At 45.0% G+C, this 23,798-nt stretch overlaps 1 protein-coding gene across 1 annotated transcript in view; it reads left to right on the forward strand.

Annotated features, from left to right (window-relative positions):
- The first annotated feature begins 316 nt into the window (after nt 1–316).
- The window catches only part of LOC138296908 (uncharacterized), a 31,046-nt gene continuing 7,564 nt past the window's right edge, over nt 317–23,798 (forward strand). The window contains exons 1-2 of the mRNA XM_069236422.1: nt 317–954; nt 2,983–5,415. Coding sequence (XP_069092523.1) covers nt 3,340–4,254 — 915 coding nt within the window. The 5' untranslated portion in view covers nt 317–954; nt 2,983–3,339 and the 3' untranslated portion in view covers nt 4,255–5,415. The remainder of the gene's footprint in view (nt 955–2,982; nt 5,416–23,798) is intronic.

Consider the following 23,798-nt stretch of genomic DNA (forward strand, 5'->3'; position numbering starts at 1 on the left):
TCTGGGGTGTATGTTACAATAAAATATACACTGGCATCAGTGTGCATTTATTGTGCTGAGAAGTTTGATACCAAACTTCACAGTTTTCAGTGTAGCCATTATGGTGCTGTGGAGTTCGTGCATGACAGACTCCCAGACCATATACTTTTATGGCTACCCTGCACTTACAATGTCTAAGGTATTGCTTAGACACTGTAGGGGCACAGTGCTCATGCACTTGTGCCCTCACCTATGGTATAGTGCAGCCTGCCTTAGGGCTGTAAGGCCTGCTAGAGGGGTGACTTATCTATACTGGATAGGCAGTGTGAGGTGGGCATGGCACTCTGAGGGGAGTGCCATGTCGACTTAGTCATTTTATCCCCACTAGCACACACAAGCTGGCAAGCAGTGTGTCTGTGCTGAGTGAGGGGTCCGCAGGGTGGCATAAGACATGCTGCAGCCCTTAGAGACCTTCCCTGGCATCAGGGCCCTTGGTACCAGTTACAAGGGACTTATCTGGATGCCAGGGTGTGCCAATTGTGAAGACAAAGGTACAGGTTAGGGAAAGAACACTGGTGCTGGGGCCTGGTTAGCAGGCCTCAGCACACTTTCAAATCATAACTTGGCATCAGCAAAGGCAAAAAGTCAGGGGGTAACCATGCCAAGGAGGCATTTCCTTTCACCAAGGAGTTGTTATTTTTGGCTGCAGAGCTATTAATGAGGATATGTTTGCATTAATGAGCAGGACATAGGTCTGGCGGTGAGTGTGCTGGCCTGCAAGATTTTGTAGCCTGGATGAAGTCCTGTGTGGTCACGCGGCTAACAGTGAGTAACTGTGGTTGTTCTCATGATTTGTTTTCTAGTGAACTGCAATTCACTGCTGGAACTATCCGAGGGAAGCACGGGGTCTAATTTCATTTGGAGGTTGGAAGGAATGCAGGTGTGCCAGGCACAAAGGCATCTGGATGTCCTAAGGTACTGTCATTTGAGTGACTGTGGTTGGAGGACCCTTTTCCTGTGAGTTATTCTAGCAGGTCTGTTTTTATGACCTTGAGGCCCTTCATCAGCTCTCCTTGTTCTGATCCCCTGTCTCATCTTAAGGGCTCTTTACCACTGTCTACTCTCCAGGCTGCAGGTCAGCTTTCCATGACATAGGACATGTTACTCTGAAGCAATGCAGGCATCAAGTCACGGGGCATTTCAGTCAGGTGTTCCTGCTACCTACTCCCGGGTTGTTCTTCAGAAGAAAAGTAAACATCCCTGTTGCTCTCCAATTAAAGATTCAGCAGTGGCTGTTTCTGTAGGTGTGTGCTGTATAGACATGGGCAGTTTTGAGAAAGAATAGCTATTAAGTTCAATATTGACACACTGAGATACGAATATGCATCACTTTAGTATCCATACAATGACGCATTTAACGGAGTCCAATAAATATGTACAGAGTGAACAACCACCATAAGCGAGCCTGTATTTAGAAAAAATATAATTTTGCCTGAATATGCTGTAATAGAAAGGATACATACTCCGACAGGACAGCTGTGCACTACCAAAGTGAGTTAAAGGCACAATGGGTACAGCTAGGAACTGTGCAAGATTATTGGCAATACATTAAAAAGATGTGATTTTGAATGAAATGGGCATATTCTCAAACATTTCAGCACAAAATGTTTTCTTCCTGATTGGCTTTCCAGTTGAAAACTTGTTTTGCACTGGAAAGTACCCAAAAGTAACTCAGAGTAGGTTGGAACACTGCTTTCATTACTTTGCGTCAAGGGAGGTTACATTGATGGTACGTGGGCGTTCCCATGCAACCAATCATGCTTTTTGATGCTAAAACTCATCTACTAGCATAAGTAGACAGGGTTAAGAACAAACAATTAATGCTGTGGAACATCAGGCGTTAAAAGGAGAAATCTTTTAATTCCGCCTTTCTTTTCTGACTTTGCAAGTGTACTGCACTGTACAGCACACATACAAAGTAGGGAAATGTTTTTCACTTCCCTAGCCATAGTATTTTGTACAGGAAGGGTACCCTTCCTATACAGAACCTATGGTAGGCTCAGGCATGCATCCTAGCACCATGGCACTAAGATGTGTGCGTGGCGCATGAAAGCTGAAATCAGCGCTGGCGCTAGGGAGAGGGGAGGAGAGAGCCATATCTCTGAATATGATGCTCTCTCCCTGTCGCCCAAGGCAGCGTGAATTAATGGATGCGTTTCAGAACCTCTGAGATTCAGAGTTTTACTTTTGTGGTCTGGCCGCACATCGCTGCAGTCACCTGACCATATGTGATCAACAGAAAAAGAGCTTTCAGAAGCACATCTAAGAGAGGGGCTTTGTCTCTGTCCACATATTGGTTACCTTGAGTACAATATTTGATTGGGCAGAAGGCGTGTGCTGCCATTGAGAACCGGTGCTTCTTGTACTCCTGTTGACTCTTGAGAGGAGTCCATGCACCTAAAAAAAAGAAGAAAAAAAATCCACAAAAAAAACAATAAGGATGTGGCAGTCTTCAATGGGAGGACTCCTTTGCCATGTGGTAATGGCTTTGGCTAGTAATATTCATAACGCGTCACGATATGTTCATTGTGTGCATTAACTACACTGTGGGGCATGTTTTTATTGACAAGCTAATCCTGTTGGCGAATAGAGGTTGTTAGCTAGTATTGGATCTTTTATAGATTCACATGTTTGAATCATTCTCCTGTTGTCGAAGTGGGAGTCCCACAGTACCGTAGTAAAGGAGTATGTAAAAAAAAAAAATGGACTAGCCTATATTGGCAGTAGGCCATCAATTTAATAGGCTATTCATGTCTTTTTTTTCTTTTAATTATTATTATTAAAAGGACTACAGTTGAACTATGTCCAGTCAGGTGCTAGCATCCTCTATAGTACTCCCAAGAGAGGCTTTAGATGTTTTTGAGGCGAGTAAGAAGGCCTTGAAGTCACACCACAAAGACCCTAAAAAAAGAAATTTAAAAAAAATGACGCTTATCTCTGCAGGGTCAGCCTCCTCCCAACAGTCCACTCCATCTCTGAAGAAAAAGGAGCATCACCGCTCTCCATCAGAACTGTCGAGGTCTAAAAATCTTCTCAATTCCATCGATGATGACAGCACTGCCTATGTCAGTGGTGATGCGGACGACAACTACCATCATCACGGTCTCATAGATGAAGGCAATGTCGCAGAGAACATTGTCTACGACCGCTATTAGTGCTCTCATTTTATCCACTAAGGTATTTTAGTCTTAAGTCGCCATGGACTGTATTTGACTTCTCCAACACCATTGAAGAAGATGCTGTCAACAAAGACGCCATCGACAACAGGAGGACCATTGATGAGAGAAATATTTATCTGCAATGTCCCACTTCATGTTTGAACTGTCTGTGACATCGGCGGATGCAATCACAAAGATTGCTTTGTGCCTTGAAGTAACTTATCCAAGCAGAGTCTCAGCTTTGTTACCAAGTCATTTATTGGAGTGGGTGGAGTCAGATAATGAAAAACCTTCTTGGGATGCACACATTCCTACAGAACGTCATATGAAGTATCAGGAGGAAGAGTATGATGAGGACGACAAACAACAATGCTGTGAAGCTTATTACACCCCTCGTTGGAAAGACATTATGAATACCCTCCGCCTAGGCAGGATGTTGTACAATTTCCTGTCGCGTTGGTTCAGGATTTGCAGGCCATGCTGCAAGATTATTGGAGTTCTCCTGAATCTACTCAAGAACAACAGTCAACGCAACCTCAGACTGTTTCTCCTGCCCATGCCAAGAATCATCCCTCCACCAGCAGTGCCCAGGTTCAAACCATCCTCAACCATTGCTGCACCCCCAAGGGAGGATGGCACTTCTACAGAAGATGGGAGTGAAATACTCGCAGGACAAATGGGACGATTACCTGGTCCCTACTCCATCTCCTCATCCCACGGACTCTCCCTCAAAGACATTGCACAATCTACTGGAACGAGCTGCAGCACATTCCATCTCCCAACCTTCGTTGCACAGTCTGACTGTTTTCTCTACGGCTGTAAGGAGCAGGCTAGAAAATCAATGAGAGCCATTCCCCATCATAGAAATGAGGGACTTAAAATCATTAAACATCCGTCTGTGGAACCTCCAGATCCATCTCACCTGGACAAAACATACAAGGCCGTGGTTGATTCTCCTGCTTGCCTCATCGGTCACCCTAAGCCTGACTGTCCTCTCACAGGCAGTCCAAAGGCGTTCCATCAATTCTTCTGTTACCATCTCTGCACCTCCAGATAAGGAAATCGGACACCTGGACAATGTGAAGAAGAGATTCTCTCTTATGTCTGCCATTAGCATCCAAGAAGCCAACAATATTGCGATTTTGGGGCATTTATGAGTGCCAAATGTGGTCATATGTCAGCAGCTTACTCGATCTCTTCCCTGAAGACAGGAAGTCTGAGGCGAGGGAGAACGCACTTCTGGGATTAGAAGTTATGCTCTGAACATCGCCTCCAACAAGTTTCTGTCAATTACCCGGAGCAGCAGTTTTAAGATGCCAAGAATGGCCAAAGGCCGCATCCTTTAGATCGGAGGTCCAATCAAAAATCTCGGACATGGCCAACGATGGGGCAACTTTGTTTCGGAGGCATATTGATGAGGACTTACTGGCAATAAAAATAGACACAGCTAGATCTCTTGCCACTTTACAGTTTAGGAAATTGCCCTTTCAAGGTGCCAGAGGCACAGGTTTCGCCTCTTATAGAAACTAACAACCCCAGCAATTTCAAATCCAGTCTCGGAATAGGCCCTCCTGCCATCAGGCCTATTGCCAGCATCCTACAGCAAGCAAGGTGCCCGTGGGAAGCTGACTTAAAGTTCCTCACGAGGAACGTTGCTATACTACTCGCTCTCACCTCCACCAGAAGAGTCATCGAGATACGGGCCTTCACACCCCTAGAGCCTTTCATACGCTTCACAGGCAAATTTGTACTTTTTAGAACAAATCCAAGGTTCATTACTAAGGTTCCTTTGCAATTTAATCTCAATGAACCCATCATACTTCCAAAATGTTTTCCCAGTCCTACCACACCAGCTTAAAGGACTCTCCAAACTTTAGACATTACATGGTGTCAAGTTCTACCTCCACTATACTAAACAGATTGGCAAAACAGATCAGCTGCTAGCCTTCTTGTCAAGGGACTGCGGTGACAAAAGCAACAATAGCATGATGGATCTCAGCAACAATTCAGTTTTGCCATTCTAAAGTGCGCAAACCCCCTAACAAGAAAAGCTAAAGCACATTCCACAAGAGCAGTGTCCACTTCGGCAGCCCAAAGAAAATCTGCTGTGCGTCATGGAAGAGCACCCTCTCGTTCACGCAGCACTACTGCCTACAGTCAACACAACGCAGTGACTTGTCTGTGGGACAGGCTGTACTATGCCATCTATTCCAATAAGGTGAGGTGCTTATTCATGTTAAATCTAAATGCTTTCTGTCCACTGTACATTGCTGCCTGATTGTTTCTATTAATGTTTATTTATCTAATGGTTTAAATACGAATGCTTACAATTGCACATGTGTATCTATGTGTGTGTTTGTACATACAAGCACACACACAAAAAATGAAGGTTACGGGGATGTTTTAGTTAGGAATTAGAATAAAAAAAATAGAAATTTACCCAAAAACACAAAGGTTGCCGGGACGTTATAGTTAGGCTAACACTTCAAACATACAAAACCATAGTAGTTCACTGGTTCCACCGCAAATTCACAGCAAAAACATTTTTTAAATGCTTTTTTGCGGAGGTGGGGTGGGGGAGTCCCGGCTGTAGTCGTGTCTAAAATCCCAATGGGAACCCATAATTGCGCGCCCCACCCATACCCCCGCCACCCCCGCATGATGGATCACTCTCAAACTTCCCATGTACAAAAAGATTGACTGATCTACCTTTTTTTCGGAAAGCGTCATGAAGATTTGGCAAACGGTGCCAAAGATATAGGCAAGTCAAAAAAACGCTCTCACTCCTTACTAGAGAGAAGAAAAAAAAAACAATATGTCCAGTACTGGATAAGGAAATGAGTTACTTACCTATAACCTCAGTTATCCAGTATTGGTATCTTTCAAAGATTCACATGCACCCACCCTCTTCCCCAGAGAGGCTCCCCTTAGAATTAAGGATGTTACTCCCACTTGTGCTCCAAAGTGGGAGTATTCTAGAGAGTGCCAGCATCTGATTGGCCATAGTTCAACTTTGTTTTTGTTTTTTTAATTATTATTTATATTTTCTTTTTTCAAAGGACATAGATAGGCTATTAAACTGATGGCCTACTGCCATTATAGCCTATTCTGTTTTTTTTACATGCTGCTTTACTAGGATACATTGGGACTCCCACTTCAACGAGGAATGATTCAAGCATGTGAATCTATGAAAGATGCCAATACTGAATAGATGCAGTTACAGATAAGCAACTCATTTTATTCTCTCATTCAAAACGGCTGTTGCTGCAGCCCCACCGTGCCTCATGGTGATCTTTCCTGCTGCCAGTGGCATAATTGGCCCCCACAGTGCGGGAGCCCCTGTGCTCCAGTGACTCTCTCAGGACAGTACCCCCTCAAGTTTTGTTGCGCCACTGCCTTCTGCATCAATGCACGGTCTGTTTGCTCCCCCAACTGCAGCCGCCCGCACATGTGCAGCTCCTCAAAGCCATGGGAGCCAAATTCAAAGTTATTGGGATAGCCTGGACCACATAGCTAAATGTCAACTATAAACTGAGAAAAACTACAGGTAGGTTAAGAGAGCCGCAGGCTTTGCCACTTTTTAGGTATAAGCAATTATTTCATTTTGTTTTATAAGACACCGCTGTTATTTCATTAAGAAACGTCTGCGCCTGTCCTTTCTGCACAGACAGTTGGCACTCTACTCTTAAACTGTCCCCTCTACACTGTGCAAATCCTGCTCACTAGTGCAGGCTAAAGATCTGTGTAAGTGGTGGGGTGCAATACTTACCACCCCCAACCCCCCACATCCCAATGAGCAAAACAGATTTGTAAGTGGTATCAGGCAGAGTGGGCTTCTTTCCTGCAAATGTTCTGAAAATTTTGGGGGTCAAATTTGCTAAAGCGCTACAGATATTAAAGGGCATTCATGAAATATCCCTGTACTTTCATGGTGCACCTGGGAAGCCTGGTTTTTCCTTAAGGGTAGATCTTATGTTTTAAAATGTCACAAGTCAGAAAAATTACTTCCACTATACCAAGGTCAACATTTTTTCATGGGTGAGCCCCATATGTTGAGGACTACATACAATGTGGGAACATCTCCTTTTTTTCTGGCTTTATCTCTGAAATTAGCAGAGCCATTTGACTTACTACTGATCAACTATTATAATAATACCTTTGACAATTCTGACACAAGTGTGGTTGGTAGCTTGGAGACGTTAATACATAAGGTAAAAACCATTAGTTGAAAGGACCTAAGAATAATCTGGGTAGGCGATTGTAATGTCCACCTGTGTGAGCCAGAGTTCTTGGACTGCTGTGGACTCTTGGATGAAAATGATAATCCTACTCAACATTTTAAACATTCTTCATATGGGAATGCTCTTAACTCTCTGATAACAGCTAATTCTCTACTTTTCCCTATACCAGCTATTAGAGGGGTACCAACATTTATAAGGAAAGACACTCCTACCCCAATTGATTATATTATCTACTCTAGAGATTTATCCTCTATTGCAGGCCAATTTAGGGTGACCCTGACCTGTATTAGTGACCATAACCCCTTATCTATTGTGATCAATTTGGATTTGACTAGCGATTCAAGAAGAGGGAAGCAACACCCTGTTATGAAGTTCTCAACACAAAAAGAACTCACAATAAAATGGGGAAAGATAGATAGCAATAGTTTTTTTAAAGACCTATTGTTGAATAAACGGTCAGACGTTATGACGTCCCTGGATGAAGATAGGGCCCCCCATGAAATTGTCTGTGCATTTTCCTCTTTGACAAAGTATATGGCGGAGAAACTACAGCCCTCTGGCACTAATAAAGTTTATGGCCCAAGATGGTTTAACCACACATGTACCACATCCTTAAGTAAGCTAAAGAAAGTAATCAGTGCATCTCCCCAAGATCGACAAGCAATTAAAACTGCTAGGAAAAATTATAAGGAAGCACTTGCCAAGAGGAAAGCCGAACTAAGTGAGTCTGCGTGGGAGGAACTGATGGAAGCAAGTAAAACTAAAGATATAACTGCATTTTGGCGTGTGGTTAACTCTTCACTGCTGAATGATAAACATGAGATGTCCATGGATACTGTCATTCCAGCCAAGACTTGGGTGGATTATTTAAAAAAAAACCTTTGCTATAGAGACAAATGTTCAGTTAGAAAAGTCAAATTGTTCGAAGTTCATAGGAAACGATCAGCCAGGTCTGGCCTTTAGCAATATTATAAGCGTGGACGATGTTAAACAAGCCATTCAAGACTGCCCTTCTGAGAAAGCTCCTGGCCCAGACAGAATCCCTGCTGATTTATATAAAGCGCTTCCAGATTTCTGGGGAACACTTCTCATCAATGTCTTGAGATCGGCTGTGATAGGCCCTTTAGTAGATTCCTGGAAAGAGGCGATCATCGTCCCGATTTTCAAGAAGGGAGACAGGGCAGATCCTTTGTGCTATCGCCCAATTTCTTTATTGGACAGCTCACTTAAAATTCTAGGTCGCGTGATCCTAAATAAGTTACAAGTAAATACAATTTGGCTTTCGGCCAGGTGTGGGCACAGTAGAACAAACTCTTAACTTGACCCTCATAGTCCAGAAATATACCAAAGTTAAAAGGGGGTGTATACATCTAGCATTTATGGATCTGTCCTGTGCCTTTGATACAGTTAACAGGGAGAAACTGTGGATGGTAATGCTGGACATGGGCGTGGATAAAGATATAGTCATCTTACTTAGTAAACTTCACGCCTGTACAGAGGCTCGGGTCCGCTATTCCCGGGAGGGAGGTTTGACAGAGAAATTTCCCTCATTAAAGGGGGTCAGACAGGGTTGTGTCCTGGCCCCTTTTCTTTTTCTTTTGTATATAAATGGGTTAGAGACATTTCTTTGTGAATCGGGGAAGGATTCCCCAGTCATCAATAATTCCCCAATTCCTGTACTCTTGAATGCAGACGATGCTGTACTCATTTCAAGAACAGCAAATGGCCTCCTGATTTTATTAAATGCTTTTAATACTTTTATGGGGAACCTTGGTCTTAAAATTAATAGAACTAAGGGGGTCATTCTGACCCTGGCGGTAAAAACCGCCAGGGCCAACGACCGCGGGAGCACCGCCAACAGGCTGGCGGTGCTCCCTTGGGCATTCTGACCGCGGCGGTACAGCCGCGGTCAGAAACGGAAAACCGACGGTGTACCGCCGGTTTTCCGCTGCCCTGGGGAATCCTCCATGGCGATGGGGATTCCGACCGCCATCCTGTTCCTGGCGGTTTTGGCCGCCAGGAACAGGATGGCGGTATGGGGTGTCGTGGGGGCCCCTGCAGTGCCCATGCCAATGGGACCCACCAAGATTTTCAGTGTCTGCCATGCAGACACTGAAAATCGTGACGGGTGCAACTGCACCCGTCGCACCCCTTCCACTCCGCCGGCTCCATTCGGAGCCAGCATCCTCATGGAAGGGTGTTTCCCGCTGGGCTGGCGGGCGGCCTTCTGGCGGTCGCCCTCCAGCCCAGCGGGAAACCCAGAATACTTGCGGCGGTCTTTTGACCGCGCAGCGGTATTCTGGGGTCTTCCGCCGCCGGCCGGGGTCAGAATGACCCCCTAAGTCATTTGTGCTGAAGACCGGACCCAAATTAGCAAAAACGAAAACATTTGCTCTAGATGGGCATGAGATACTCAAGGTTGCACATTTCACGTACCTGGGGGTCCCCATTGATGTAGATTTTAATTGGAAATTCTTAATTAACATACGCTCAATACAATTCCTAAAAGCCATAGAAGCAGTTTTTAGGTTTGCCAAAAGACTCCAACATAAACCTGTCAAAGAAATGTTGACTGTTTTCTCCTCCAAGTGTCTTTCTATTGCAACATTTGGAGCTGGGGTCTGGGGGTATGCAGAATGTTCAGGACTCCAGATCGTAGAAAATTTATTTTTAAGAAGGCTATTAGCAGTCCCCCCCCAATCTACACCAGTAATGTTTTGTCATTAAGAAGTTGGCTTGAGATATATATCTAGCTATATAAAGCTTCAACCTGTATTATTGTGGTTAAAAATCTGGACTAAGCCAGACGCGTTCTTATGCTGAAAGGTGATACAGGATTGTCTCCTCTTATCACGATCTTTGGATATACCCTGGCTTAGATATGTCTATCTCTCCCTCCTCTCATTAGGATTAGGAGAATGTTTTCTTAAACCGTATACTTTAACAAGACAGGACATTAAAAAGGTCAAAGACATATACTGGCAGAACAACCAGGTCATGGAGCCAGCCTCTGGTGTAACTAGGTTATGGACGAAGCATGAGACACAACAACTTCAACCAAAGCTATATTTGACCATTATTAATCATGAGCGACAAAGGTTTCTACTTACAAGGCTACGTTTAAATACCTTACACTACCTGGTAGCATTTCCAGTATGCGGAACCTGGTTTAAGAACCTTCCTCCTTGTCTCTGTGATGGAAAGACATCTCAGAGTACATAGCACTTTATGCTCTTTTGCACTTTATATGTTGTTCAGAGAAAAAGGTTTTTACGTCCGCTATTTTTATCTAAAAGTATTAGAACTAGTCAGCTTGCTTACTCACATTTACATAATTTGGGAAACATGGACATAATTCAGGCTGTGTTAAATTTTATATATGCTGCTCATGGTATTCGGAAAATGTATTAACAGTGTTTTTAGTAATTTTACGATTGAGAAATTTTGTATGTTGTATTTATTGGATGTCCTTTATGGTCTTTTTGTACCGAGTAAAGTAATGAATGACTGAGTGCATACAATATGACACTGCCAGAAATGGATACTTCAGCCATAGTCCTGGGTACCTCTAAAAAAAATTTCCTCCAGTGTACAAAGGTCTGCATTTTGCCATAGACACCCCCTATAAAAGAAGTACCAGATCTATGACAAGAATTACCTCAAATGTCAGTTCCTGCATTTTGCTATGGATCCACCTAATATGCTACGAATGGTGTGCATCACGTTGGGGCCTTCTGCCGGGCAGGGTGGCGCCTCTTCTGTCTCCCTGCTACTGGTGATGGTTTGGCTAGTGGCTTTCTCAAACAGTTTGTGTCCACACAGCTAATGGTGGTGTCTTAATAGAAGCATGTCAGGCCTGCAGTTGGCCATAGATAAGACCTCTCATCCATATGTCATCAGTGCCCTTGTGCATAAGGCACAAATAACCTCCAGTGTGCTGTACCAGCGGCACACATGCAGCAATACACACACTCACTTTCTCTCACACCTGTGTCACATACTCGCTCATTCTCACTAGATCTCTTGCACTCTTGTACATTTGTACTCGGTCACACACACTGCCACTCACATGCACTCAGCTTTTATTGTGTTAAAAAGCTTGCCCTGCTGCTTTACTTGTCTTGCCTTTTAGTGAAGCTTAATAAAAACATATTCCCTACACACTACTGAAAAAGAAAAACATTGTCTTGTCAATGTTTACAAGTATGATGTGAATGAGAAGTGCACTTCCTTAAAATAGCTGCACAGTGCTTATATTTGGTTTCACATGTGTGGCTCAAGCAGTTTAAAATTAACTACTCCAGTTTCTAATGTGTTATCACAGCATCAAATTGATTTTATTAAAATACTTTACTTTGGCAACCATGGATTTTATCCAGTAACGCTTTATGATTTTCAAACTCAACTTGCAATATTTAAAAAAAAAAAAAAACCTACATGGCCCAGAATGAAGCATTGTGGTAAATGGAAAGCTAGGACTGGCTGAAGGTGTCACACGATCCTCAATCCAGCACCATACCCCAAAGCCTGAGGCTACTCTCCCTATCCCACGTCCTCAGCACACTCTCCCCTCTTGCACCAGGCCTGTTGTTGCAAATGTAATTAAGTAGGCGTCTAGCACTATGGGAAGAGCAGGTATTGTGTGGCTCCCTCTGTAGAAATGTATATATTCATGAATTGTGTATTCCCTTGAACTACTCAAATGAGGCTGTGATAAGACGTCAGACATTGGTGTGTGTGTGTGTGTGTGTGTGTGTGTGTGTGTGTGTGAGAGCGCTGCAGCAGCCTGGTCTGACACACGACAGTGAGCGGGGGCTAAAGCCCTTTTGGCGATATGGCCATTACGCACCTGGGGGTGATTACTGTTCAGTCTTAGAGGTGTGTGAGCCTGTGAAGGCTGTAGTCTGACTTGATCCACGTTTGTTTATTTATTAATTTAGGCAGTTACGAATTGCCCAAAGATTGTAGAGCACTTTACAATAAAAATAAAGCTTTACAGAGAGCACATAGATTACACTGTCATGGTGTTTTATTGGAGCTGATGGGGCCACTAACACAAAGGGCTTAGAATAGATCTTGGTAAGACCAATGACACCATCACTTTTTCAACTGAAAACCCATCCTCTTGTTAAAAAATAGGATTTTTGGTTGGCTATGGTACGTACCTCTGCCATGCAGAACCCGCCACTCTAGTCAGGGCAAGTAAGTTAGACACTAAATACAATCTACTCTCACCCCCTGGTAACTCAGTGCAGAGCAGTCAGGCTTATCCTCAGAGGTCATGTGTAAAGCGGGTACACGACACACACCAGTGATGCAATAAAATACACTACAGAAAGAGACTCCACACCATATTATATATGAAAATATAATATATTGTGTAAAACATACACTAGAACGACAATACTCTTGCATACTGTGCGCCTTTTGCAAATCCTGAGTCAGTATTCCATAGCTTGGTTTGTCAAGAGTAGATAGGTTATTCAACACAGCATCAGGGCATGAAGCACATCAGAAAGGTCAATGCAGTAATTCCATGAATACAGTGTACCAATAGGTCTCACAATTGGGGTGCAAGTATCAACACCCCATACATTGCAACATCAATAAATAACTTCCCAAGGGGTATAGCGAGTACACATTACTTCAGCATTACTATGTATGTGACCGCTAGATACTTTCCAAAGGAACTCGGAGTATAATGCCTCAATTGAGATAGTATTAATTACGTATGCAAACACAACAGCATAAACATAATAAGTATGATGAATTAATGCATTATGCCAGTGTGACGACCTAACTTGTTATTGGACTCCACAGGAAGGATGTATATAAATCAGAGAACCTTTGTGATGGAGTGCAGTGGTTTTAAAAATAAAATAAAAAAAACAGCAGCCAGAGATTTGAGTGCCCTCCCTACGACGGTGCAAACACTGGGGATTCCTGCAGGGGAGGCCTTTCTCATTCCTTCCTGCAGTCCGGGTGCTAGAGAAGTACAGTTGCTCTTGGGTGAGCCTCTGGGCAGTCAGTGGAGGGGATTCCAGAGCTGCTTTGTTGGCACCAGTGTGTTATAAATGAGGTCTCTGGTCGGCAGTCGGACCCTCACTCTAGTCAGGGCAATGTAGATACACACTAGAGATAATCCCTGCTCACCCTGTTGGTAGCTTGGCACAAGCAGTCAGGCTTATCTCAAAGGCAATGTGTAAAGTATTTGTACCAAAACAGTAATACAGTGAAAACACTACAAAATGGATACCGCATCATTTTAGAAGAATAGCCAATCTTTATCCGAATCAAACAAAATGGCAAAAAAAAAAACATACACATGGCAAGATTTGAATTTTTAAAATACAAAGAGCCTTACTCCATTAAAAAAAACAACGGAAACGTTGCTGTTCACAAAGTACCTAGTTTGCATCAAAAATAAAGCCTCCCTGGCAAGCATGTGTTTCAAAACTCAGCGGTACTTCGTTTTCTCAGTCTCAGCTGAGGCAGTGTGTAGTTTTCCGGGCGGGGCACCTCTGGTCTGTACGGGTTTCTGATGATTTTGACACCCAGCAACAATACGTGAGAAATCCGGCAGCACGGTGATAGAAGACTGCACTGCATGGGGTTTGCATAGCTTTCAACAGCCAACGCCATTTCTGCAGCTGCAGTGCAGGTGATAGGTTGATTTCCCAGGTGCAGATGCTGCGTTGAAATCAGCAGCAAGACGGGTGGTGTGTCATTTTTATAGCTGCTTTGCATGTGGTGCGTTGAAAATTTCCCCACGCAGCGTTCTGTGCGTGGATTTCAGTTCTTGATCTACCAGCTTCACCTTTCAAGGGCCCAGGGGCTAGAGAGGGCACCGATCGGCAGAGCAGAAGTCTTAGCAGAGAGTCCAGGTGCTGGCAGGGGAAGTCTTTGATGGCCCTGAAACTTCAAAACAGGAGGCAAGCTCAATCCAAGCCCTTGGAGATTCTTCATAAGCAGATACATACCACAAAGTCCAGTCTTTGTCCTCTTTCAGGCAGAAGCAGCAGCAACAGGCCAACCAAGCAAAGCACAGTCACAGGCAAAGGGGCAGTACTCCTCCAGCTCTTTTACTTGGCAGAGGTTCCTGTATAATCCAGAAGTAATCTGAAAATGTGAGGTTTTGGGTCCACTACTTGTACCCTTTTCTGCCTTTGATGTTGGCAAACATCAAAGGAAAGTCTCTTTTGTTCAGAAGATCCTGCCTTGCCTAGGCCTGGCTCCAGACTCCCATCAGGGGGTTGGACTCTGCATTGTGTGAGGGCAGGCACAGCCCATTCAGGTGTAAGTGACCATTCCTCCCTCCTCTCCAGCCCAGATGGCCCATCAGGATATGCACGCTACACCCCCAGCTCCATTTGTGTCACTGTCTAGTGAAGAGTCACAAACAGCCCAACTGTCAGACTGATCCGACAGGGAATGCACAACCAGGCAGTCACAGAATTGTTTAAGCAAGAAAATGCCCACTTTCTAAAAATGGCATTTTCAAACTGGCAATTTTAAAACCAGCTTTACCAAAAGATTTAGTTTTAAATTGCGAGTTAAGGGACCCTCAACAACACATTTTGATCTGCTCCCAAAGGGAAACTACACAGTAAGGTTATTTAAAGGTAGCCCTCATGTCAGCCAATGAGAGAGAGATGCCTTGCAATAGTGAAAACCGAATTTGGCAGTATTACATGTTAAGACATGTTGAACGCACCAGTAAATGTCCCACCATTAACGTACACTGCACCCTGCTCATGGGGCTACCTAGGGCCTACCTTAGGGGTGCCTTAAATGTATAAAAAGGGAAGGTTTGGGCACTTGCCAGGTTGAACTGGCAGGTTAAAACTACACACACACACACACACACTATTTCTCTCTCCCTCTCCCTCTCCCCAGTGACAGGTCTGAGACATGTTTACAGGGCTATTCGTGTGGGTGGCACAACCAGTGCTGCAGGCACACTGGTAGCATTTGATTTACAGGCCCTGGGCACCTCTAGTGCACTTACTAGGGACTTGATATGCCAACCATGGAAAAGCCAATTACACATACAATTTACACAGGGAACACTTGCACTTTATCACTGATCAGCAGTGATAAAGTGCCCAGAGTATAAAAAAACAGCAAATATAGCATCCAGCACACAGTCAAAACATGAGAAGCAGAGGCTAAAAAGACAAGGGTGACCACGCCAAGGATGCCAGGTCTAACACAGTGCGGTAGTTGGTGGTGCTCCCCCAGGGCCGCACTGGCCTTCGCAGTGAGGCCAGGGCAGCTGGATGACTCCCCCGGGGCTCGACTCGCCATCTAAGCTCCCGGTGGGGTACAGGCAGTCTCTGCAGGCACTTTTGGTACTTTGAGCGGCCCCGCTTCCCTAGAGACCTGTTCTCTTAATCTTCAGCCACGGGAGAGTTCTCCTCCCAACCCTATGGCTTCCTCTGGGAAGGGGGAGAGTTGGTGCAACGGGATGGCACTGCTCTCAATCAGGCCCCTTTGCTGGGGTGGTCGACCAGCCTGAAAAAAATGGGGGTTCAGCTGGCGCAGAGCTCTTTACGATACTGGAAGTGAAGCACTTCACACCCTGAAATGGCTAAAGGCCCCTGCTAACACCCCCAGAAGGAAGGCAGCTCCAGGGCTCAGCATACATGCCCTGGGCAGCCCAAATGGGGCACAAGGAAATGGCTGATCCTTCGGAGCTGTCCCGTTACAGTAACAGCCGCCAGTTTGCTCCAAGGCAAAGCTGGGTGCAGTAGACACTCTCCATTTAGTAGGAAGAAGAAAAAAGTGCTCGCTACGCGCTGAGCAAAAAGATGAAGTGCTCACCAGGCGCTAACAGGGTACAAAAGAAATGAGGGCAATAAAGGCTCATTGTGCATTGAGTATAATCAACAGTGTTCACCAGACAGAGACCAAAGCGCTCCCCACGCGCTAGGCAGGGAGCAGGAGTAACGCTCCCTTGAGAACACTTAGGGCCTCATTTACAAGGCCCTAGAGACATACTACGCTACCGTTGAGGCAGTGTACCAGCCCATATATACAACAGCACTTTCCAAGGCTTTTCATAGCCCGTGTACATACGGACCCTTTTCAAGCAACACCCATGGAATCTGATGCATTGCCTGATTTACAAGTCTGGGAATGCATTGGGTTCCTATGCCACCTCAAGGGTAGCATAAGAATGATGCAATAGGTAGAAATATCTTTATTTCTCCCACTTATTTATCTTTAGTTCTCCCACATATTCCTCTTTCTCTGTGTGCTGCATTCTACTAACAATCACCCTCCCTAATGGACTGCTATCTGGGGAGTATGCACAAAGTGGAGCTGTCACCCTGCCCTAGACGTGGATTGGAATCATGCTGCAAAGCACCAGAGTTATAACCACAGAGAAATGACCACTTTCTAACCATGGCATTTCTAAAATAATAATATAAAATCCACCTACACCAGTAAGCAGGATTTCTCACTACCATTCCAAACATGCCCACTCTACTACTCACAGATTAGAAAACACCACTTGAACATATATAAGGGAATTCCCAATGCAAACCTATTGAGAGGAGCAGCACTTGCAACTTTGAAAAACAAAATAGGCTGTTTGTCAATACTAGGACATGTAACACATAATGATATATGTCCTACCTTTTACATATACAGCACCCTGCCCACGGGGCTATCCATGTCCTACCTTAGGGGTGACCGAGGTGTAGTAAAAAGGGAGTTTAGGCCTTGGCAAGTAGTTTGACTTGCCAAGTCAGTGTGGCTGTAAACTGTGCACACAGGCACTGTAATGTCAGGCCTGAGTCAAGTTTGAAAGACTACTTCTGTGGGTGGCGCAATCTGCGCTGCAGGCCCACTAGTAGCAACTAATTTACCGGCCCTGGGTATATGGTATACACCTTTACAGGGTACTTGCAGGTAAATTAAATAAGCCAAATAAGTGTAACCTAGTTATACCAAGTTCTAGGGATCAGAGCACATGCACTTCAGCAGTGATAAAGTGCCCAGAGTCCTAAAGCCAACAAAAAGAGGGTCAGAAAAATAGGAGGAGAAAGACAAAAACTGTGGAGATAACCCTACAGAAAGGACCATTTCCAACATCTGTCTTAATGATCCGCCTGCCTTATTTAGATGTTGGCGGGACCATAGAGGATATACTGCCGGACCCCCACTGACTCTGCCAGAACTTCACATCCACGTCAACTGTGCCATAGGAGAAAAAAGCTGATGGCAGGGCCCCAGCCAGTTTTTTCCCTGTGCAAATTACGATGTGCCTTCACGCCAAGGCAACTGTGGTAGAGACGCCTCCACACCTGAGTTGGGGAAATGAGGTAAAAACCTACCTTTTTTTTTTTTCCACTTTTCCGTTTCCATTTTCGACTGGACAAGTCCTGACTTTGCTGCTGCCACTTGACCACGATGGAAAACGACCCCGTCTACAGGGGACTCAAAGGTGAGCAGTCCATATTACTTATTAATGTTAAATTGTCACTTAACATTAGCTTGGACCCCTGCGTTTACATACATGTCCTGAAAAAAAAATCTAGAATTTGTGTAATGCATATGTGTTGGAACTATTTGTGTTAGTAATGAAATGTAGCCCACCTGTATCAACACCCATTGAAACATTATTGAATGCTTGCACCAAATACTCAGTCCTTCACAATTGGCAGCAATGACAATGTTGCAATATAACTATGGGACATGTGAGTGAAATGTTGTATTGCCAGTAACGAATGTAAGTCAGAACATGTTTCTTACTGTGATATCAATCCCATTCCATTTACACAGTGGGTTTTTCAGCAGTAATCAATGTGGGACAAACTTAGTATGAGTCAAAAGTCAAATATTCAGTCATGTATACTTGTTCATTATTTTGCCAATGTAACCGATATGTGCCAGTGAGCATTGTAAAATATAATTACTTCTGCCCTGGCTCCCCTTAACTTTCCTCCTAGTCCAGAGCCATCTATTGGCCACATATCAGGCACCACAGGGCTTGTACTTGGGAGAGGTAGGAGTAGATGTGGAAGGGGTCAAGGCAGTGGAATATTTGGGAAGAAGGAATGACGGTAGGTAGTAGATGGGGTGTGAGTCGATTGGCTGGTTAAGGTAGAGAGACCTGGAGGGGGTGATAGGTTTGTGTCTGTATGGCAGTTGCATGTGGCTCTGGTGTTTGGTTGTGTGATGTGTTCAGGTGGGTGTGATTGTTTGGTTCTGGTTGGAGTTGTGATGCATGTAGGTGTGATTTTGTGCATGTGTTGGTTTTGGTGATTGTGTTATTGTGTTGGTGTGGTTGTGGTGTATATGGATGTAGTGTCAATAGTATGTGTAAGTTGTGTGTTTGGTTGTATTACATTGTGTGTTTCCTGCAGGTGTTATGTTGTGGTGGAATGGCAAAGGAACATGGTGTGAATTTAGTGTGCAGGTGGACATGGATAGCCACAGTACCTCAGTTGTGTGCTGCTGGCATCCACTTCATAGGCATAGGACAATGTAGAATGCCTCCTGCAACAGACCCCTTCTGTCAGAATAAAAAACCCCAGAACAATGCCAGTACAACTGAAACCTAAATCGGGAACCCAGCAGCCTGAGGGCAATGGAGTAATGTTAGCCAGCATAGGAGTCTGCCTCGCTGTCGGGGGGGTAGCTCTTACGCGATGGATAACACTCTGTCAGAGCGGTTGCCGCCTCAGCCTCAATTCATCTAAATACAGCAGTCGGAACTCCGTTGGCTTTATGGAATACTTGGAACCGCCAAGGAGGAACAGTGGGTGTTTGATCAAGATCTAAATCAGGCCTTTAGTTTTGGGGACTGGAAATTATATTTAATGAGAGCAAGAGAGGGAAAAACACAAAAAGCAGAAAGATAGAGGGTGCGGAAAATGGAAAACTGTCACCAAGGAAGAAAGCAGAAACCTGCAAGAGTAAGCTAAAGGGGCAGGTGGTGTCTTGTCATGGATTAAAGAGGCACGCAGTGGATTTAAGACCACGCAGCCCTGATATTCAGCACATTGACCTTTAATAGCGCCGGCTGCGGGCTTCTGAGCAGTGCTTCGGGGACCAGCACTCTTTATTTTACAAACAAAGCTCTGGTCACAGTCCATGAGTAAAAGAAAGGAACTAGGGTAGGAAGGAGACAAATAGTTTGGCAGTAGAGAGGTAAGTTGGGGGCACAGAGGATCTTTAAGGAAAACAGGCTGCATTTAAAAGAAGAAAAAAACTGCTTTATTTAAAAGCAGTCGCAGACAAGGTGACTGCTGTCCGCACTCACAGGGATGGTGGCCTGCTGCTGCCATTCCCAATGGGGTCGCAAATTGTGACCTACCTCATGAATATTAATTGGAAATCACAAACAGTTTAAGTTACACTGTTGTGCATTAGGTATTGCATCTTGCAATTTGCGAATCACAAAGATTTGCAAATTGCGAGTCGCAATATCAAAGGTCATACCTCAGGTCCTAAGTGAAGTATAGAGACGAGAAGTTAGCTCAATTCTTTTGAAAAAAAAAGGAAAGTCTGTTCAAATATAAAGATCGCCTGTATGTAGTAATGGGTAGGGAGGTGAACAGTTCAAGACTCAGATCACCATCCTTGAGGGGGACTGTACCATACATTGTTCTGTTTCTAATGGATACAACTACCTGTGGATTCATCACCTTATGAATTATCCCAATGCACCAGCATTCAATGGAAATTTTCTTCCTAGCTCCTCACATCGATTAAGACGTCACAATTGCACGGCTCCATCTGACATCATCAGAGACATAAGTCCTCGCTGGTGTGCGGACGTCGGTTCCCTTTTTTCCGCGCATTCGATGCTACCAGTTTTTGCCTACCTCTTGGCAGTTACTGTTTCAAGGGAATTGTAAAAAAATCTGGATTTAAGCGTTGTAGCGAGTGTAGGGGGTCACATGTCGGTGACAGATCAGCACAAAAATTGCCTGTGGTGCCTGAGCTCGGATCACGACGTGGCGGGCTGAGTGTCCTGCCAGCGGATGAAGCCGAAGGCCTTGAAAGAGAGAGAGACTAAGCTGTTTTTGGCAAAAGCTAAGAAGGAGCAGAGAGGTCGCCAAAGATCAAAAGCAAGGGACATTTAGTTGCATAGATCCTCAAGGTCACATAAGAAGCGACGCCGACAGCATGAATCTCGATGTTGTTCGCCCAGAGATCGCTCTCGGTCTCCTCCGAGACGGCGCCACACAGGGTGGGAGATCAGCCGTACAGTGTCTCCTCAGCCTCAGAGCCTATAGGCTTCACCAGCAAGCACAATAGCTCATTTCTCTCCTGCATCCACTCATGATCAGGAGTCTGGTGTAAAAGCATCGGAGCCAGTCCAGCCACCTCAGGAAGAGCAAGGGTGTTTTCTGCCTTCGCTGCTCCGGGAGCAGATCCATCAGCGTTCCTCAATGCTATGTTTAGCATTTTTAACTGAGCTATGGCCCCCTCTAGTGCACCTGCTGGTCCCAGGGCTCCGTTGACATTCACTCTGGGGTCACCGGCGCCGTACAAGCAGGCCCTGTTTGTACCCTTTCTTACATGTGAAGTTACTGGTTCGGTGCCAATGACGTTGCCACCTCTACCCCAAATGATGGTGCTGACTGAGTCGATACATCCCCCAGATGGATCCCGATCGGCGCACAGTGTGGATTCACCTCCCTCTCCTCCGCCAGAGCGGCCCTCTACTTTAAAAACGGTGCCACAGTTTGAATCCAGGCTGAGATCAAGAAGGAGGGCCTTGAGACTCTTGGAGGAGCAAGAGTATCAACAACAATAATTGGAGGAAGGGGAAATTCCGAAGCCTGTAGGTGAATTTCAGGGCCTAGACTCTGCTAGTTGTCTGGATACACCCCCTGAGTGGGTATTTTCATCCCCTGGAGGTGAACTTACAGCAGAGGCAGCTTCTTACCACAGTGTGATAAGAAAGCCTGCTGAATTTTAAACTGAGATGTTGCATCCATCGGCTATGTCTTCTGAACCTCTCCTCTCTTTCAATGATGCCCTTACTGAACCCATTTTAGAAATTTGGAGGAAGCATGTATAACACCAGCAGTTTCAGAGGCTGTGGCTAGGAGGTACAGAATTGCTCCAGGAGATCCTCAGTTCCTATCACAGCATCCAACACCTGAAAGCTTGGTGGTGCAAGCCTCCTGTTCTGCACCGTCGGCTCCTGCTTCGTTCTGTAAGACTCCATCTGATAGGGAGTCTAAACGTATGAAGCAGACAGCTAAGAAGTGCTTTTGCTCAGGCAGTATGGCCTTAAAGTCTCTGAATGCTACATGTGTGCTGGGGAGGTATATGTATGCCCTAATGGACACAGCAAGAGCAGTTGTAACAAATTTGCCTCAGGATGTGCAAGGGCACGTTAATGAACTCCTGCAGGACAGTCAAGCGGCAGCAAAGCAGGTCATTCAATCTGGTTTGGACACTGCAGATTCAGTTGTTAGGGCTATGGGCACTTCTGTGGCAACCAGGAGGCATGCGTGGCTCAGAGGTTCTTGTTTCTCCTCTTATGTTCAGGCTATGCTGATGGACCTTCCTTTTGATGGCGAAAAGCTGTTTGGGACTAAAGCAGACTCCGCTTTTGAACGATTTAAAGAAAGCAGGACTACTGCAAAATCTTTGGGTCTCAAAGCATCATCTTCTGCACCCTTTAGGTCTTTTTCGGAGATTGAGAGGATTTGTTTGTGGGTCCTCTTTCCATGGAAGGCTGCAATCCAACGTACAACAGCCTACCAACCCTCTCTACAGGTCTTATAGGGGCCGTGGGAGGGTTAGCATGTGAGGTGCCACACAGCAGCCTTCTGCTTCATCCTCTTCCTCTGGGGGAGCCCATCAAGGAAAGCAGTCCTAGTTTTCTCTCTGTATTCCAGCATGTTTTTTTTTTACCCATAGGGGGAAGGTTGTTATATTTTCTCCATGGGTGGGAGTTAATTACATCGGACTCTTGGGTGCTGTGTATAGTTGGAAAAGGTTATGCCCTTCCTTTCTGGGAGTTTCCCCCCTCCCTGTCATTCATTTTACACAGAAGAGCATCTCCTGTTGCTTCAGCATGAGGTGCATGCGCTTTTGTTAAAAGGTGCAGTGGAGTTGGTTCTGGAGCAGGAAAAGGGTCAGAGATGTTATTGAAGATATTTCCTGATTCCCAAGAGGGATGGTCGATTGAGACCTATCCTGGATCTGAGGATATTGAATTGGTTCCTCAAACAGGAGAAGTTCAAAATGCTGACCCTAACACAGGTGCTGCTTGCGTTGAACAAGGCTGGTTGGAGTCTATCGACTTACAGGATACTTATTTTCATATCCTTATTCTGAAGTTGCACAGGAAGTAGCTCCAGTTTGTGGTAGGGTCGCAACACTACCAGTTTGCAGTCCTTCCTTTTGGTCTTACTTCTGCACCTCAAGTCTTCACGAAGGTGATGGCAGTGGTGGCAGCGCACCTCAGAAGGAAGGGAATATCTGTATTCCCTTACCTGGACGATTGGCTGATCAAAGCCGGGTACCCAGAGCTTGTGTTGCATCACTTGCATGTGACAACCCAGTTTTTGTTCAACCTGGGCTTTACGGCAAATGTACCCAAATCTCACCTGGAGCCCTCTCAGCGCTTCCTGTTCATAGGGGCAAAACTGGACACAATATTGAATCGATCCTACCCTCCTTCTACATCTGCTAGGTCTGTTAGCTTCCTGCATTCTGTTGGTCACTCATGCAGATTGGCACATGAGGGCTATCCAGTGTTGCATCCGCAAGCAGTGGTCTCAACACAAAGGGGATCTCAAGGAGTCGATAACGATCTCAAGGGACACTGCGGTGGATCTACAATGGTGGGCTGTGGACGGCAACCTTTCCCAAGGAAGGCTGTTTTGTCTACCACCTCCGGTGACCACATTCATAACGGAACTCTAGGGTGGGGAGCTCATCTGGGGGACCTGGAGCTCAAAGGCCAACCTACATACCTCGCGTTAGTTACACGGCATGGACCATTACTAAGAAGGCTTATCATGGCCTTGCTCCATATTGTTACTCCATGAAGGACAACTGGGATTTCATTGTCTGAAAAAACAGCTACTACAGGCTACAAACCCTCGAAAATAATCTTCCAGCTATAATTATGGACTCACTCGATCATACGAGCCTTTGAAAACTATCCGCTAATTATAAATACTTATTATGCTTGGCTTTGAGAAAGTCAATGTGACGAAACACGTGCCGGCTGTTTACGGATGTACCATTGCTCAACAAGGAATAAACCTTAATCAACCACTACACAGTGTTTGTTGGACTTTGAACTTTTTTCTCCACTTCGGATTAACTTCTTAGACTATTCTGGTGTGCCCTGGTTTATATCGACTTTCACATC

The sequence above is a fragment of the Pleurodeles waltl genome, chromosome 5 (assembly GCF_031143425.1).
Source record: "Pleurodeles waltl isolate 20211129_DDA chromosome 5, aPleWal1.hap1.20221129, whole genome shotgun sequence".
Taxonomy (NCBI): domain Eukaryota; kingdom Metazoa; phylum Chordata; class Amphibia; order Caudata; family Salamandridae; genus Pleurodeles; species Pleurodeles waltl.